General features: G+C 39.3%; 1 protein-coding gene across 1 annotated transcript in view; it reads right to left on the minus strand.

The window, feature by feature from the left end:
- The window catches only part of TSG101 (tumor susceptibility 101), a 64,537-nt gene that overhangs the window by 40,172 nt on the left and 6,463 nt on the right, over positions 1–17,902 (minus strand). The window contains exons 3-4 of the mRNA XM_036920149.2: positions 16,307–16,372; positions 13,938–14,101 (exon numbers count right to left, since the gene is read on the minus strand). Coding sequence (XP_036776044.1) covers positions 13,938–14,101; positions 16,307–16,372 — 230 coding nt within the window. The remainder of the gene's footprint in view (positions 1–13,937; positions 14,102–16,306; positions 16,373–17,902) is intronic.

The raw sequence follows: 17,902 nt of genomic DNA on the forward strand, positions 1-17,902 counted from the left end.
TATGATTCTGCTGCTGTTTTGTTCCTTCAGTCTTTCTTTGTTCCTATAGTCTTTGGGTTTGAGGTGAGTCTCTTGTAAGCAGCATATAGATGGGTCTTGCTTTTTTATCCATTCTATTATTCTGTGTCTTTTGATTGGTGCATTCAGTGCATTTACATTTAGGGTGATTATTGAAAGTTATGTACTTATTGCCATTGCAGGCTTTAGGTTCGTGGTTGCCAAAGGTTCAAGGTTAGCTTCTTTAGTATCTTACTGTCTAACTTGACTCACTTATTTAACTATTTTAAACTCTGTCTGGTCACTCATTATTTTTCTCCCTTCTTATTCAACCTCCTCCATTCTTTATATGTTGGTTGTTTCATTCTGTGCTCTTTTGTGCTTCCTTCAACTGCTTTTGTGGGTGGTTGATTTTATTTTTTGCCTTTAGTTAGTATTTAGTTGGTCTGCTTTCTTTGCTGTGATTTTATTTTCTCTTGTGACCTCTATTTAGTCTTAGAAGTGCTCCCATCTAGAACAGTCCCTCTAAAATACCCTGTAGAGGTGGTTTGTGGGAGGCAAATTCCCTCAACTTTTGCTTGTCTGGTAATTGTTTAATCCCTCCTTCATATTTAAATGATAGTCGTGCTGGATACAGTATTCTTGGTACAAGGCCCTTCTGTTTCCTTTGCATTAAATATATGATGCCATTATCTTCTGGCCTGTAAGGTTTCTGTTGAGAAGTCTGATGATAGCCTGATGGGTTTTCCTTTGTAGGTGACCCTTCTCCTCTCTCTAGCTGCCTTTAAAACTCTGTCCTTAGGGAAAACCGGGCGCACTAACCCCCTGGGCAACAGCTCTGAGACCGCCTCACGGAGGTAAACAGCCAAACAGCCCCCCCATCCATTACCCCTCCGGGCACTGCGAAAGCAGAGAAGCAGCCTGAGACAAACTCCGCCCACAGAAAGGGAAATTTCTCCCTTCCGGCCAGGCAAGACACAAAGACCCAGTCTACACACAATTACCCAACACAAGCCACTAGGGGTCGCAGTTGTCCCAGTAAAGAAAGGCCAGTAGCAAGTGAAAATTTTGGCCCTCCCAGCTGACAGTCAATAGCACCTGTCAACATGAAAAGGCAAAAAAATATGATCCAGACAAGACTAACCCAGACAGCTTCGGCACCTGCTACATCTTCCCCTGAGAAGGAATCTGGGGAGATAGATTTAGCCAGTCTTCCTGAAAAAGAATTCAAAACAAAAGTCATAACCATGCTGATGGACTTGCAGAGAAATATGCAAGAACTAAGGAAGGAGAATTCAGAAATAAAACAAGCTCTGGAAGGACTTCAAAACAGAATGGACGAGATGCAAGAGACCATTAATGGACTAGAAAACAGAGAACAGGAACGCAGAGAAGCTGATGCAGAGAGAGATAAAAGGATCTCCAGGAATGAAAGAATTTTAAGAGAGCTGAGTGACCAAACTAAAAGGAACAATATACGAATTATAGGTATACCAGAAGAAGTAGAGAGAGAAAAGGGGATAGAAAATGTCTTTGAAGAAATAATTGCTGAAAACTTCCCCAAACGAGGGGAAGAAATGGCCTCTCAGACCACAGAGGTACACAGAACTCCCATGACAAGGGATCCAAGGAGGGCAACACCAAGACACATAATAATTAAAATGGCAAAGATCAAAGACAAGGACAAAGTATTAAAGGCAGCCAGAGAGAAAAAAAAGGTTACCTACAAAGGAAAACCCATCAGGCTATCATCAGACTTCTCAACAGAAACCTTACAGGCCAGAAGAGAATGGCATGATATACTTAATGCAATGAAACAGAAGGGCCTCGAACCAAGACTACTGTATCCAGCACGAATATCATTTAAATATGAAGGAGGGATTAAACAATTACCAGACAAGCAAAAGTTGAGGGAATTTGCCTCCCACAAACCACCTCTACAGGGCATCCTACAGGGACTGCTCTAGATGGGAGCACTCCTAAAAAGAGCACACAACAAAACACCCAACGTATGAAGAAGGGAGGAGGAGGAATAAGAAGAGAGAGAAATAAAGAATCATCAGACTGTGTTTATAATAGCTCAACAAGCGAGTTAAGTTAGACAGTAAGATAGTAAAGAAGCTAACCCTAAACCTTTGGTAACCACAAACTTAAAGCCTGCAATGGCAATAAATTCATACCTTTCAAAAATCACCCTAAATGTAAATGGACTGAACGCACCAATCAAAAGACACAGAGTAATAGAATGGATAAAAAAGCAAGATCCATCCATATGCTGCTTACAAGAGACTCACCTCAAACCCAAAGACGCGCACAGACTTAAAGTCAAGGGATGGAAAAAGATATTTCAAGCAAACAACAGAGAGAAGAAAGCAGGTGTTGCAATTCTGGTATCAGACAAAACAGACTTCAAAATAAAGAAAGTAACAAAAGACAAAGAAGGACATTACATAATGATAAAGGGCTCAGTCCATCAAGAGGATATAACCATTATAAATATATATGCACCCAATACAGGAGCACCAACATACCTGAAACAAATATTAACAGAACTAAAGGAGGAAACAGAATGCAATGCATTCATTCTAGGAGACTTCAACACACCACTCACTCCACAGGACAGATCCACCAGACAGAAAATAAGTAAGGACACAGAGGCACTGAACAACACACTAGAACAGATGGACCTAATAGACATCTACAGAACTCTACATCCAAAAGCAACAGGATACACATTCTTCTCAAGTGCACATGGAACATTCTCCAGAATAGACCACATACTAGGACACAAAAAGAGCCTCAGTAAATTCCAAAAGACTGAAATCCTACCAACCAACTTTTCAGACCACAAAGGCATTAAACTAGAAATAAACTGTTCACAGAAAGGAAAAAGGCTCACAAACACATTGAGGCTAAACAACACGCTCCTAAATAATCAATGGATCAATGACCAAATCAAAATGGAGATCCAGCAATATATGGAAACAAACGACAACAACAACACTAAGCCCCAACTTCTGTGGGACACAGCAAAAGCAGTCTTAAGAGGAAAGTATATAGCAATCCAAGCATATTTAAAAAAGGAAGAATAAGCCCAAATGAACGGTCTAATGTCACAATTATTGAAATTGGAAAAAGAAGAACAAATGAGGCCTAAGGTCAGCAGAAGGAGGGACATAATAAAGATCAGAGAAGAAATAAATAAAATTGAGAAGAATAAAACAATAGCAAAAATCAATGAAACCAAGAGCTGGTTCTTCGAGAAAATAAACAAAATAGATAAGCCTCTAGCCAGACTTATTAAGAGGAAAAGAGAGTCAACACAAATCAACAGTATCAGAAACGAGAAAGGAAAAATCACGACGGACCCCGCAGAAATACAAAGAATTTTTAGAGACTACTATGAAAACCTACATGCTAACAAGCTGGGAAACCTAGGAGAAATGGACAACCTCCTAGAAAAATACAACCTTCCAAGACTGACCCAAAAAGAAACAGAAAATCTAAACAGACCAATTACCAGCAACGAAATTGAAGCGGTAATCAAAAAACTACCAAAGAACAAAACCCCCGGGCCAGATGGATTTACCTCGGAATTTTATCAGACATACAGGGAAGACATAATACCCACTCTCCTTAAAGTTTTCCAAGAAATAGAAGAGGAGGGGATACTCCCAAACTCATTCTATGAAGCTAACATCACCCTAATACCTAAACAAGGCAAAGACCCCACCAAAAAAGAAAACTACAGACCAATATCCCTGATGAATGTAGACGCAAAAATACTCAACAAAATTTTAGCAAACCAAATTCAAAAATACATCAAAAAGATCATACACCATGACCAAATGGGATTCATCCCAGGGATGCAAGGATGGCACAACATTCGAAAGTCCATCAATATCATCTACCACATCAACAAAAAGAAAGACAAAAACCACATGATCATCTCCATAGATGCTGAAAAAGCATTTGACAAAGTTCAACATCCATTCATGATAAAAACTCTCAGCAAAATGGGAATAGAGGGCAAGCACCTCAACATAATAAAGGCCATCTATGAAAAACCCACAGCCAACATTATATTGAGCAGCGAGAAGCTGAAAGCATTTCCGCTGAGATCGGGAACTAGACAGGGATGCCCACTCTCCCCACTGTTATTTAACATAGTACTGGAGGTCCTAGCCACGGCAATCAGACAAAACAAAGAAATACAAGGAATCCAGATTGGCAAAGAAGAAGTTAAACTGTCACTACTTGCAGATGACATGATACTGTACATAAAAAACCCTAAAGACTCCACCCCAGAACTACTAGAACTGATATCGGAATACAGCAAAGTTGCAGGATACAAAATCAACACACAGAAATCTGTGGCTTTCCTATATACCAACAATGAACCAACAGAAAGAGAAATCAGGAAAACAACTCCATTCACAATTGCATCAAAAAAAATAAAATACCTAGGAATAAACCTAACCAAAGAAGTGAAAGACTTATACTCTGAAAACCAGAAGTCACTCTTAAAAGAAATTAAAGGGGACACTAACAGATGGAAACGCATCCCATGCTCATGGCTAGGAAGAATTAATATCGTCAAAATGGCCATCCTGCCCAAAGCAATATACAGATTTGATGCAATCCCTATGAAACTACCAGCAATATTCTTCAATGAACTGGAACAAATAATTCAAAAATTCATATGGAACCACCAAAGACCCCGAATAGCCAAAGCAATCCTGAGAAAGAAGAATAAAGTAGGGGGGATCTCACTCCCCAACTTCAAGCTCTATTATAAAGCCATAGTAATCAAGACAATTTGATACTGGCCCAAGAACAGAGCCACAGACCAATGGAACAGACTAGAGAATCCAGACATTAACCCAGACATATATGGTCAATTAATATTTGATAAAGGAGCCATGGACATACAATGGCGAAATGACAGTCTCTTCAACAGATGGTGCTGGCAAAACTGGACAGCTACATGTAGGAGAATGAAACTGGACCATTGTCTAACCCCATATACAAAAGTAAACTCAAAATGGATCAAAGACCTGAATGTAAGTCATGAAACCATTAAACTCTTGGAAGAAAACATAGGCAAAAACCTCTTAGACATAAACATGAGTGACCTCTTCTTGAACATATCTCCCCGGGCAAGGAAAACAACAGCAAAAATGAACAAGTGGGACTATATTAAACTGAAAAGCTTCTGTACAGCAAAAGACACCATCAATAGAACAAAAAGGAACCCTACAGTATGGGAGAATATATTTGAAAATGACACATCAGATAAAGGCTTGACGTCCAGAATATATAAAGAGCTCACATGCCTCAACAAACAAAAACAAATAACCCAATTAAAAAATGGGCAAAGGAACTGAACAGACGGTTCTCCAAAAAAGAAATACAGATGGCCAACAGACACATGAAAAGATGCTCCACATTGCTAATTATCAGAGAAATGCAAATTAAAACTACAATGAGGTATCACCTCACACCAGTAAGGATGGCTGCCATCCAAAAGATAAACAACAACAAATGTTGACGAGGCTGTGGAGAAAGGGGAACCCTCCTACACTGCTGGTGGGAATGTAAATTAGTTCAACCATTGTGGAAAGCAGTATGGAGGTACATCAAAATGCTCAAAACAGACATACCATTTGACCCAGGAATTGCACTCCTAGGAATTTACCCTAAGAATGCAGCAATCAAGTATGAGAAAGACCAATGTACCCCTATGTTTATCGCAGCACTATTTACAATAGCCAAGAATTGGAAGCAACCTAAATGTCCATCGATAGATGAATGGATAAAGAAGATGTGGTACATATACACAATGGAATACTACTCAGCCATAAGAAAAGGGCAAATCCTACCATTTGCAGCAACATGGATGGAGCTGGAGGGTACTATTCTCAGTGAAATAAGCCAAGCAGAAAAAGAGAAATACCAAATGATTTCACTCATCTGTGGAATATAAGAACAAAGGAAAAACTGAAGGAACAAAACAGCAGCAGAATCACAGAACTCAAGAATGGACTAACAGGTACCAAAGGGAAAGGGACTGGGGAGGATGGGTGGGTAGGGAGGGATAAGGGGGGTCAGAAAAAGAGAGGTATTGAGATTAGCATCCATAGCGGGGTGGGAGAAAGGGGAGGGCTGTACAACACAGAGAAGACAAGTAGTGATTCTACAACAGTTTGCTACGCTGATGGACAGTGACTGTAAAGGAGTATATAGGGGGGACCTGGTATAGGGGAGAGCCTAGTAAAGTATTCGTCATGTAAGTGTAGATTAATGATAAAAAAAAAAAAGCAGTTCCTGTGTGGTGACCTCCAATGAGTTCTACACAATGATATAAAGGGCATATAAAAGTGTAGGCAAAGGGTCTGTTTGTGTTTATACAGAGGATCAAAGCCTAATTTGGCTACCCCAAAAATGAACTAAGATACGATATGAAAGAGAACTTCCAACATCAGCACTCTCGGGAAGACTTATGACAGAAGATGATCAGCAAAAAAAAAAAAAAAAAACCCCAACAAAGATCCACGCACTGCCACAGGTGTAGATGCACTCATCCCACCAGTTCCTGGACTTGCCATGGGAATGATGAAGGAGATATCTAAGCTGGCCTGTGCATACAGTAAAACAACAAAATTGGACTGGATCTATACTGTTGGAACTCAACCAAGAATTAGGAGAAGTGCAAATTGTAGCACTCCAAAATCTTACAACCACAGACTATTTACTGTTAAAAGAACATATGGGATGTGAACAGGCCCCAGGAATGGGTTGTTCTAATTTATCTGAATTCTCTCAGACTGTTCAAGTTCAGTTGGACAATATCCACCATATCATAGATAAGTTTTCACAAATGCCTAAGGTGCCTAACTGGTTTTCTTGGTTTCACTGGAGATGGCTGGTAATTACAGGTATGCTTTGGTTAGGTAACTATATTCCTATTATGTTAATGTGTGCGCACAATTTAATTAGTAGTTTAAAACCTATCCATGCTGAAGTTACTCTACAAGAAGATATGTCAAAGAAATAATCAATCTTCCCAGGTTTTCTGCCGCCTGCTACTTCTATAGCTTTTCTTCTTCCTACCTAATTACAACCTTTAAATAGAACTCGTGCCACATGTCGAATTTACCGAGTATCATAATTCTTCCAAGTGGTAAAGACACCTCAAGACAAATGCTGAGCATAGAAGCCACAGGGCATAAATATGCAAAGAAGTAAAAAGCTAACCTTTTCAAACAATAAGGCTTCTCTCTCACTTACCAACTTTACATTTCCCTGTATGGCCCCGGAAGATGACTGGTTAGCCAGAGACGGGTAAGATTCCTCAAGGGAGGAACAACCTAAGACAGGCACAGTCGCAGGGGGCCATCAGGTGAGAAAATGGGGATCAGCAGAGGTGAGGCTTAGAACCTCCCCCCTCATGTTCTGAGAGAAATCTTCTGCATACATGGATGTTTATTGCCCTCGTCTAGCTTGGATTAACACATAGTCTACAGGCACACACCTGATCATCTACATTTGCTCTCTTACAACACTAAACTCTGTTTTCTACCTTTATCTCGTATCTACCTACCACTTCAGCATTTTATTAAAAATAATAATAATAAAGAGAGAAATGTGGTATCCACATATAAATCAAGTTTAAAAATCAAATGAATATTCATATTTGAACTGACTGTTTATAGTTCATAATGCATGAACAAAATCGAAAGCTTCTTTGATGACTGCCCTTGCACTGTTCACCATGTAACTTATTCACTATGTAAGAATTTGTACTCCATGTAAGAACTTGTTTGTTATGCAACAGAAGATTGGAGACTGACGAAAATTAGGCTTGGGGTGGATTAATGATTGTGCATTGAGTATTGACCCCCCTATACAGAATTTTATTGTTGTTAACAACTATTTGATCAATAAATATGAGAGATGCCCTCACACACACACACACACACACACACACACACACACTATATATATATATACACACACACACACACACACACACACACACATATATATATATATAAACACACTTCCAATTGTAAAGTAAATAAGTAACCGGGATGTAATGTATAGCATAAGGAATATAGTCAAAATATTGTAACAACTTGGTATGGTGATAGCTGGTACCTAGAATTATCATGTATATAAATGTTGAATCACTGTGTTGTACACCTGAAACTAATGTAATGTAATACTGTGTGTCAACTACCCTTCAATAAAACAAACAAACAAACAAACAAACTCTGTCCTTGTCCTTGATCTTTGCCATTTCAATTATTATGTGTCTTGGTGTTGTCCTCCTTGGGTCCTTTCTGTTGGGAGTTATGTACACTTTCATGGTTTGATTGATTATTTCCTGCCCCGGTTTGGGGAAGTTTTCAGCAATTATTTCTTCAAATACTTTCTATTCCTTTTTCTCTCTTCTTCTTCTGGTACCCCTATAATGTGGATATTGTTCCTTTTGGGTTGGTCACACAGTTCTCTTAATATTGTTTTGTTCCTGTGGATCCTTTCATCTCTCTCTGCATCAGCTTCTATGCGTTCCTGTTCTCTGATTTCTATTCCATCAGTGGCCTGTTGCATCTTATTCATTCTGTTTATAAATCTTTCCAGAGATTGTTTCGTTTCTGTAATCTCCCTCCGGACATCTGTAATCTCCCTCCAGACTTCATCCCTTAGCTCTTGCATATTTCTCTGCAGCTCCATCAGCATGGTTATGAGCTGTATTTTTAATTCTTTTTCAGGAAGACTGGTTAAGTCTGTCTCCTTCTCAGGGTTTCATGGCAATAGATCTATTTGTGGGGAGCTGGTGCGTGTGTTTGGTAAGAGAAAGTCCCTTCTTGCCAGTTTATGGCCTTCCTCTCCTGGGATAACAGCGGCCTCTAGCGGCTTGTGCTGGGCAGCTGTGCGCAGATGGGGCTTCTGATCTTGCCCGGCTGCTATGGAGTTTATTTAGCTCTGCAGTTGCTGTGGGCGTGGCCTGCCTCAGGCCGCTGCTCCAACATGGTGGAGCCGCATCGGAGGGGGAACAGGCGGGAGGCTGTTTATCGTGGTGAGGGGCCTCCGAGCTGCGCTGCGGGGGTTCAGGTGCCCAGAGTCCCCCCAGATTTGCAGCTGCTGGGCTAAGTGTCCCAGGGCACTTCTGTCCAGCTGTGGGGTCCCTGTCCCATTAAGACCTTCAAAAAGCACTTGCTTTTCTTTGTTCTGGGTGCGCCAGCTGCAGGGACCCGCTCACAGGTCTTACTGTCCTGTTTCCCTATTATCCAGGACCCCACGCATGCACTGTGTCTGCACTCTGGTGTGGATGGCTGGGGCTGGGTGTTCAGCAGTCCTGGGCTCCCTCTCCCTCCCCACTCCAACTCCTCTCCTCCCACCGGGAGCTGGGGTGAGGGGCGCTCAGGTCCCACCAGGCCGCGGCTTGTTTCTTACCCCCTTCACAAGGCACTGGGTTCTTGCAGGTGTGGATTTGGTCTGGATGTTGTCCTGTGTCTTCTGGTCTCTCTTTTAGAATTAGTTGTATTTGTTGTATTTTCAAAAATATATATGGTTTTGGGAGGAGATTTTTGCTGCTCTATTCATGCCGCCATCTTGGTTGTGTTTTTTTTTATGTATTTTTGAATTCGGTTTGCTAATATTTTGTTGGGTACTTTTCCATTTACGTTCATCAGGGATATTGGTCTGTAATTTTCTTTTTTGGTGGGGTCTTTGCCTGGTTTTGGTATTAGGGTGATGTTGGCTTCACAGAATGAGTTTGGGAGTATTCCCTCCTCTTCTATTTTTTGGAAAACTTTAAGGAGAATGGGTATTATGTCTTCCCTGTATGTCTGATAAAATTCTGAGGTAAATACATCTGGCCTGGGGGTTTTGTTCCTGGGTAGTTTTTTGATTACCGCTTCAATTTCCTTGCTGGTAATTGGTTTGTTTAGATTTTGTGTTTCTTCTTGGGTCAGTCTGGGAAGGTTGTATTTTTCTAGGAAGTTGTCCATTTCTTATAGGTTTTCCAGCTTCTTATCATATAGGTTTTCATAGTAGTCTCTAATAATTCTTTGTATTTCTGTTGGGTCCATCATGATGTTTCCTTTCTTGTTTCTGATCTGTTGATGTGTGTTGATTCTCTTTTTCTCTTAATAAGTCTGGCTAGAGGTTTATCTATTTTGTTTATTTTCTCAAAGAACCAGCTCTTGGTTTCATTGATTTTTTCTATTGTTTTATTCTTCTCAATTTTAGTTCGTTCTTCTCTGATCTTTATTATGTCCCCCCTTCTGCTGACTTTAGGCCTCATTTGTTCTTCTTTTCCAATTTTGATAATTGTGATGTTAGACAATACATTTGGGTTTGTTCTTCCTTCTTTAAATATGCCGGGATTGCTATATACTTTCCTCTTAAGATTGCTTTCGCTGCATCCCACAGAAGTTGAGGCTTTGTGTTGTTGTCATTTATTTCCATATATTGCTGGATCTCCATTTTAATTTGGTCGTTGATCCATTGACTATTTAGGAGAGTTTGTTAAGCCTCCATGTGTTTGTGAGCCTTTTTTGCTTTCTTTGTACAATTTATTTCTAGTTTTATACCTTTGTGGTCTGAAAAGTTGGTTGGTAGAATTTCAATGTTTTTGAATTTACTGAGGTTCTTTTTGCAGCCTAGTATGTGGTCTATTCTGGAGAATGTTCCATGTGCTCTTGAGAGGAATGTGTATTCTGTTGCTTTTGGGTGTAGAGTTCTATAGATGTCTATTAGGTCCATCTGTTCTATTGTGTTGTTCAGCATCTCCGTGTCCTTACTTATTTTCTGTCTGGTGGATCCGTCCTTTGGAGTGAATGGTGTGTTGAAGTCTCCTAAAATGAATACACTGCATTCTATTTCCTCCTTTAGTTCTGTTAGTATTTGTTTCACATATGTTGGTGCTCCTGTGTTGGGTGCATATATATTTATAATGGTTATATCCTCTTGTTGGACTGAGCCCTTTATCATTATGTAATGTCCTTCTTTATCTCGTTACTTTCTTTGTTTTGAAGTCTTTTGTCTGATACTAGTACTGCAACACCTGCTTTTTTCTCCCTATTGTTTGCATGAAATATCTTTTTCCATTCCTTGACTTTTAGTCTGGTCTTTGGGTTTAAGATGAGTCTTTGGGTTTAAGGTGAGTCTTTGTGTTTAAGGTGAGTCTCTTGTAAACAGCACATAGATGGGTCTTGTTTTTTTATTCATTCAGTGACTCTATGTCTTTTGATTGGTGCATTCAGTCCATTTACATTTAGAGTGATTATTGATAGGTATGAACTTATTGCCATTTCAGGCTTTAGATTCGTGGTTACCAAAGGTTCCAGTTTACTTTCCTTACTATCTAAGAGTTCACCTTAACTCACTTAGTATGCTGTTACAAACATATCTAAAGGCTCTTTTCTATTTCTCCTCCTTCATTCTTCATATATTAGGTATCAAATTCTGTACTTTTTGTCTATCCCTTGATTGACTTTGAGGGTAGTTAATTTAATTTTGCATTTGCTTCGTAATTAGCTGTTTTACTTTCTTCACGGTGGTTTTATTACCTCTGGTGACAGCTATTCAACCTTAGGAACACTTCCATCAATAGGAGTCCCTCCAAAACAGACTGTAGAGATGGTTTGTGGGAGGTAAATTCTCTCAGCTTTTGCTTATGTGGAAATTGTTTAATCCCTCCTTCAAATTTAAATGATAATTTTGCCAGGTAAAGTAATCTTGGTTCCAGGCCCTTCTGCTTCATGGCATCAAATACATCATGCCACTCCCTTCTGGACTGTAAGGTTTCTGCTGAGAAGTCTGATGTTAGCCTGATGGGCTTTCCTTTGTATGTGATCTTACTTCTCTCTCTCTCTGGCTGCTTTTAGCAGTCTGTCCTTATCCTTGATCTTTCCCATTTTAAGTACTATGTGTCTTGGTGTTGTCTTCCTTGGGTCCCTTGTGTTGGGAGATCTGTGTATCTCCATGGCCTGAGAGACTATCTCCTTCCCCAGATTGGGGAATTTTTCAGCAACTATCTCCTCAAAGACACTTTCTATCCCTTTCTCTCTCTCTTCTTCTTCTGGTATCCCTATGATTCGAACATTGTTCCACGTGGATTGGTCACACAGTTCTCTCAATATTCTTTTATTCTTAGAGATCCTTTTTTCTCTCTGTGCCTCAGCGTCTTTGTATTCCTCTTCTCTGGTTTCTATTTCATTTATTGTCTCTTCCACCATATCCAACCTGTTTTTAATACCCTCCATTGTGCTCTTCAACGATTGGATCTCTGACCTGAATTCATTCCTGAGTTCTTGGATGTCTTTCCGTACCTCCATTAGGATGTTGATTATTTTTATTTTGAACTCCCTTTCAGGAAGAGTCACGAGGTCTATATCATTTAAATCTTTCTCGGGAGTTGTATTAATAATTTTACTCTGGACAAGGTTCCTTTGGCGTTTCATGTTTGTATATGGCGCCCTCTAGTGTCCAGAAGCTCTATTCTGGAGCTGCTCAACCCTGAAGAAATGTCGGGGGTTGCAGGGGAGAAGTACTGGTGTCTCGGGGGAGGAAAGAGCTGTTCCCCACTTCCCAGCTGCTGTGCCTGTCTCCACTGCCTGAGCCAGTGGGCTGAGCACACAGGTATAAGTTTTTGTCCCAGAGCAGCCGGATATGGATCCCTGCTTTCCACAAGCGGCTGGAATCCCAGTCTCCCTAGGAACTCTGCCTGTATTAACTTTCCAACCTGATAGTCATGCGATTCTCATGAAAGCACCATGAAATGTAGGTTTGTGCTCCCAGCGCAGATCTCTAGAGCTAGGTATTCAGCAGTCCCAAGCCTTCCACTCCCTCCCTGCTCCGTTTCTCTTCCTCCCGCCGGTGAGCTGGGGTGGGGGAAGGGCTCGGGTCCCGTGGAGCCACAGCTCTGGTACGTTACCCCATTCAGTGAGGTCTGCTCTTTCTCCAGGTGTGTATAGTCTGATGCCGTCCTCTTTCCTGTTGCTCTCTCAGGATTAGTTGCGTCAATTAAGTTTTCTAATTGTATCCAGTTTTAGGAGGAAGCCTCTGTCCCTTCTCTCACGCCGCCATCTTTAATCCAATCTCAAGTTATCTGCTTAGTTTTTTAAGCATCTTGTTCAGCATAACCCTTGAAGGGAAAACTCTGATGATCTGGTTAGTTTCCTTTGCTCCCAAATCTTGGCTCCTATAACACTGGCTGCACTGGCAGATAGAAGAGCAACTATTGCTTTTTTGGCTTTGTGAGACTGCTAGGAACTCTGCAGGCTTCTTTGCCTCTTAGCTAAAGTAAGGCCCTCTGTCCAGATTGCACCTCTCACCCTGAACCAAGAATCAGTGAATACACCTAGGGAAAACTGGCAGAATGCTGCCCATCTCTTTGCATTCCATTTCTCTACAGGCTCCTAGGCCCTTCAAGTCCTGATTGCCTGAACAGTTCTCTAAAGCCTTTCAGATGCTGTCTGTACTGTTTGGCTTTCCTCGTCAGTTTTGACTGGGACACTGACTGGTATGTCAGAGCTACACCATCTGAAGCATAAAATGAAGTTTCCTACTACTATTACTTCTTGATAGGGGTGCTTTGAGCAATGAGATTTGAACAGTTTCACAAATAAATCCCACCAGTATACCATTTTTATTAAAGCATTTCCCACTGTGTCAATTCTGTCTACTCTTAAAAGTTCAACTCAAGCAAATAAAATAGTGATTGTGTATATTCTGTAAATTACCAAGCTCTATACAAATCTAAGATATATGTCTTTAGAGAACCTTTTCTGATTACCCAGCTCAGTGATTAGTGATCTTATTGATCTATCCTCCTTGGAACCCTCTTTGAGTGTTAGCAGAAGGTAGATGCTAGTGAATAAAATATATAAAATACAATGATTTCACAGAACACTTTTAATACTTACGTGTTTCCACTCATGTAGATAAGGAAGATGTATCTTCCCATTTGCATCAACATGCCTTCCTTTTTTAATAGTCATTGAACTAGTAGGCTTAACAAAACAGATAGGGGGATTATACGGGTATGTGTCCAGCAGCCACAGGCATATTGGAATATTATATGTATTACCTGAGAGAGAGAAAGAGAAACTTTAGTTACTCCATTTTTATTATTTTTCAATAATGGCATACTAGGTAAGCTATAACTAAGCAAACATTTAAAAGAAAAATCACAACAAGTATTTTATGTTTCAGAGTTCTGTTTAAGACCAGTTTCTCAAATTTTCAGTTTATAAAATACATCGGCAGGATTCAGAAGCTAACTGGTCAGTAGCAGCACTGCTCGCTGGGGTAAAACATTCTTATGAATCATCTTTGGCTCAATCCATTCTTTGCTACTTGACTCTTATCATTTCAGTTAATAAGGTTCACTGGAAGGTATAGAGAAAGAAGACCATGGATTATGGTGTCCCATCAGAAAGTGCTATACTAAATTAGACTTGGAATTCCCTTGCCAAAAGCCAGACTCTAAGACCTAATCCACCTGCCAAACAGATGCTGACTGGTGGCTATAGCTTGACCAATGCATTCGGCCTTTTCAGTGGTAGCTATTCGGAGTAAATGATGCCATCTCCTCTTTATTTACTAGAATCCCTCTCAGTTGAGGAATTTGACTATAAGCAGTCAAACTGAACAGTGTCTCAAAAGATCCAACAGAGTTAACATTGCTGAACATAAGTCACAGCCTTTTCTTACAAGGCTCAAAGCCCAATGTCCTAAGTAACCATTTGAAACCATTTGAATCACGTGACATAATTCAGGTACATTTTCCCCCTTAGAAAGTTTCACTTCATGTAAATAAATATAATTACATTTAAAGAAATAACACAGTTGTGGGACTTGAGATTTATTTTTTTGTCCCAAAACTTCTACAATGAAAAGAAAAAAAACTAATAGAATATATCCTAATACATAAAACATAAATTTATTTCTATCACCCAGAATTCTTTGTTTTCTGAAAACGAAGATTCTCCAGAATCCTTAGGCTTAGGAACTATGCAGTATGAAAAATGATGAGGGAACAGAGAAACTTTAGTTTAGATAAAATTTATATATATAAAATAAATGCCCTTAGTTATGTCTACGATAGTTTCTTGCCTTCTCCTCCCAATCACATAAGTATTTCCCTCACAGGTGTTTACTTCCTAAGAAAAAAGGCAAAGTCAGTTATCCTGAATTTTACTCAGTTTTCCCTAAATTTATCATACTTGCTTTAGACAGTGCTGATGCTCAAGCGTTTTTTTCCCTCTGCCTGGAATATCCAATCTGTTAACAATAGCTGACTCATCCTTTAGTACCAAGTTCAAATGTCGTTTGCTACATGATCTTCCCATGTGGTCTTGTTCTCCTCGTAATCTCAAAGCACTTTTATATCATTCTATAGCAGTTATAGAACTTTGTAAATACTTATTTATTCCCTGTATTCCCTATTTGCATAAGTTCTTCCAGAGAAGGTACATCCTTTTTTACCTTTGTATCCATAGCTCCCATCCCCTCTGCCTCATGTATAACATATATTTTGTTATGTGGTAGTACTATATAAAATCGATGTGTAAGTTACAGAGACAGGTCTTAGCTGGTCACAAGGAATAATAAGTAAACAGGCTGTCCAAAAAACAGAACAGTCATTTATGAAACTGAATGCTCCCTTTTCAGTTTAAGAATTCCAGCAGAGGGTGGTTGACTGGCTAACAGAGACTTACTTACCCATCATCAGCATTATTGTCAATATTACACTAATAGCTACTTTTGTTAACTGTTTATTGTATACCAGACTCTATGCTAAGTCCTTACATACATTACCACAATGAATTCTTTGTAAAGCTCTATTATCCTAATGTCATAGATGCCCATTGTCATAAAACTGATAGATTACAGAGTGAGAACTGAACCTTTCTCTGCCCTGACTTTAAGGCCTCCATTTTAGCCACTATACTGTAGTTTCCCACTGTCAGAAAAGCCTGAATGAGGTTGGAACCTGAACTAGGAGGCATCTAAGATTCTTTCTAGTTCTAAGAGTCTTTGATTCTATGAAACATCAAATTATTCCAGTGTACTGAGACACTGAATCATTGACATAAATTGGTAAGGAAGGAAAAAAAGACTGAAAATACTAAGTGCTGCTGCCAAATGAAGTTCAATTAGAAATTACAATCTCTACACCATCATGAAAGCCATGAGAAAGTAGGTTTAATTTACATGTAACTCTTTGGCAACCTATTATGTGAATCAAAATGTACCTATATTGGAAACATAAATTATATAAGACATTTACCTCTATAAGGCACAGGAATTGTTCCAGTGAGGTTCATCAGTTCCCTGGAACTGCCATCATTAAAAACTGAAAGGAATTAACAATGATTAATCCCAAGCACTTTTGTGAATATTTGCATATAAGTTACTCTTTCAGAAACCCTGGTTGAACTGACACCATGCTAAATGTTAACCTAATGTCATTAGATTTCTGATTCCCCAGATTTTTAGTCCTACTCACTGTCATTCTCAATCCCAATGTAGTAGCAAACCGCAATATTAAAAAGAAAAAATGTTTTCTGTCAAATATAGACAAAATCTTTTAAAGGAAGTATTTCTCATATCACAAATGTTTCTATCTATAATTCATTGATTGTAATTAGGGCACATCATTTATATTACATGAACTACTATTTGTAATGATTCGGAATTAACACTGTATCACATAAGGAAAAGGCTGTAATGTGCAGTACAAGAACACAGAACGGTTGACCTCAGTTCTTTTACTTACTATTGACAATTATAAACTGTGCTGTAATTTATCCTGATTTTGTACTTTTTTAAAACCACTTTAAGTTTCAAGCTTTATTTACTGCAAAAGCATGTGGATAACAATGGGTTTGGCTTGGACTAGCCATGTAAAGCTCATGTAACATTTATTCAGTGATGCTGGAGTCTATCAGTTTCAATCAACATATTATTATTTTAGTATGCACTAAACTTTACACTTACAGTAAAGTTCTAGTTCCAATCACTTTTTCCCCCATCAAAGCCATTTTTGAATTAACTCTGATTTTGGTAATATGAAGTTTTTTACAGATCTAAATACCATAGTACAATATGTGGACAAGAGGGAGAACAGTTTCCTAGGTTTTGGGGAGGACTTCCAGTTCCTGTCTTTACTACTGTTCAGGAAATTCAGGATTGATTGTCCCTCTGTTGCCTCCCATCTCTCATTACCAGGCTCCTAATGTTTTCAAAGGTCTAGGGGTGAGTAGAGTCTAGAATGAGAGTCTCAGCTACAAAATTCAGCTTCTAGCCCTCAGTGCCAAGGGCCTCATAATGGACAGGCAGCAGCACGGGTTTTCTTTGGCCCTGGCTCCTTGCTATTTACAAGGAGACAGGGTTAGAGAGTTTATGTTAAGATCAGTGGGGACAAAATGACCATTAAAAAAAAAGACTTCTAGGTATTGTCATTTCTTACTTAAATCCCAACTCTGTTGTCTCAATAGGAAATGTAGACAAACTCTTACCTACCCTTTCAGAATTAAGGATTAAGCATTAAAAAATGCTTTCCTCATTTATAAAATGAAAGATATAGTCTATAATATAGTTTTGCAAAATGTGTTAAGAATGTAAAGAGATGCTCTAGGGAGAAAAAAGGTTTCAGTAGTTCAATAACTTGCAGATATACTGTATAATCTCTCCTCTCCCTTCTTGGTGAGGCATAACACATTAGCATATTAAAGGCTCTGAGAAATCTTGCTACAGAAACCTATTTAATTTTATTTAATCTGTAATTGCTCAAACTTAACCAGAGTCCACCTGCCCACCCCCATCAATATTCCTTACAACTATGGATAACATTTTGGGAAATGATATCTGTAACATCCCTTTT

Source organism: Manis pentadactyla, chromosome 9 (assembly GCF_030020395.1).
Source record: "Manis pentadactyla isolate mManPen7 chromosome 9, mManPen7.hap1, whole genome shotgun sequence".
NCBI lineage: Eukaryota > Metazoa > Chordata > Mammalia > Pholidota > Manidae > Manis > Manis pentadactyla.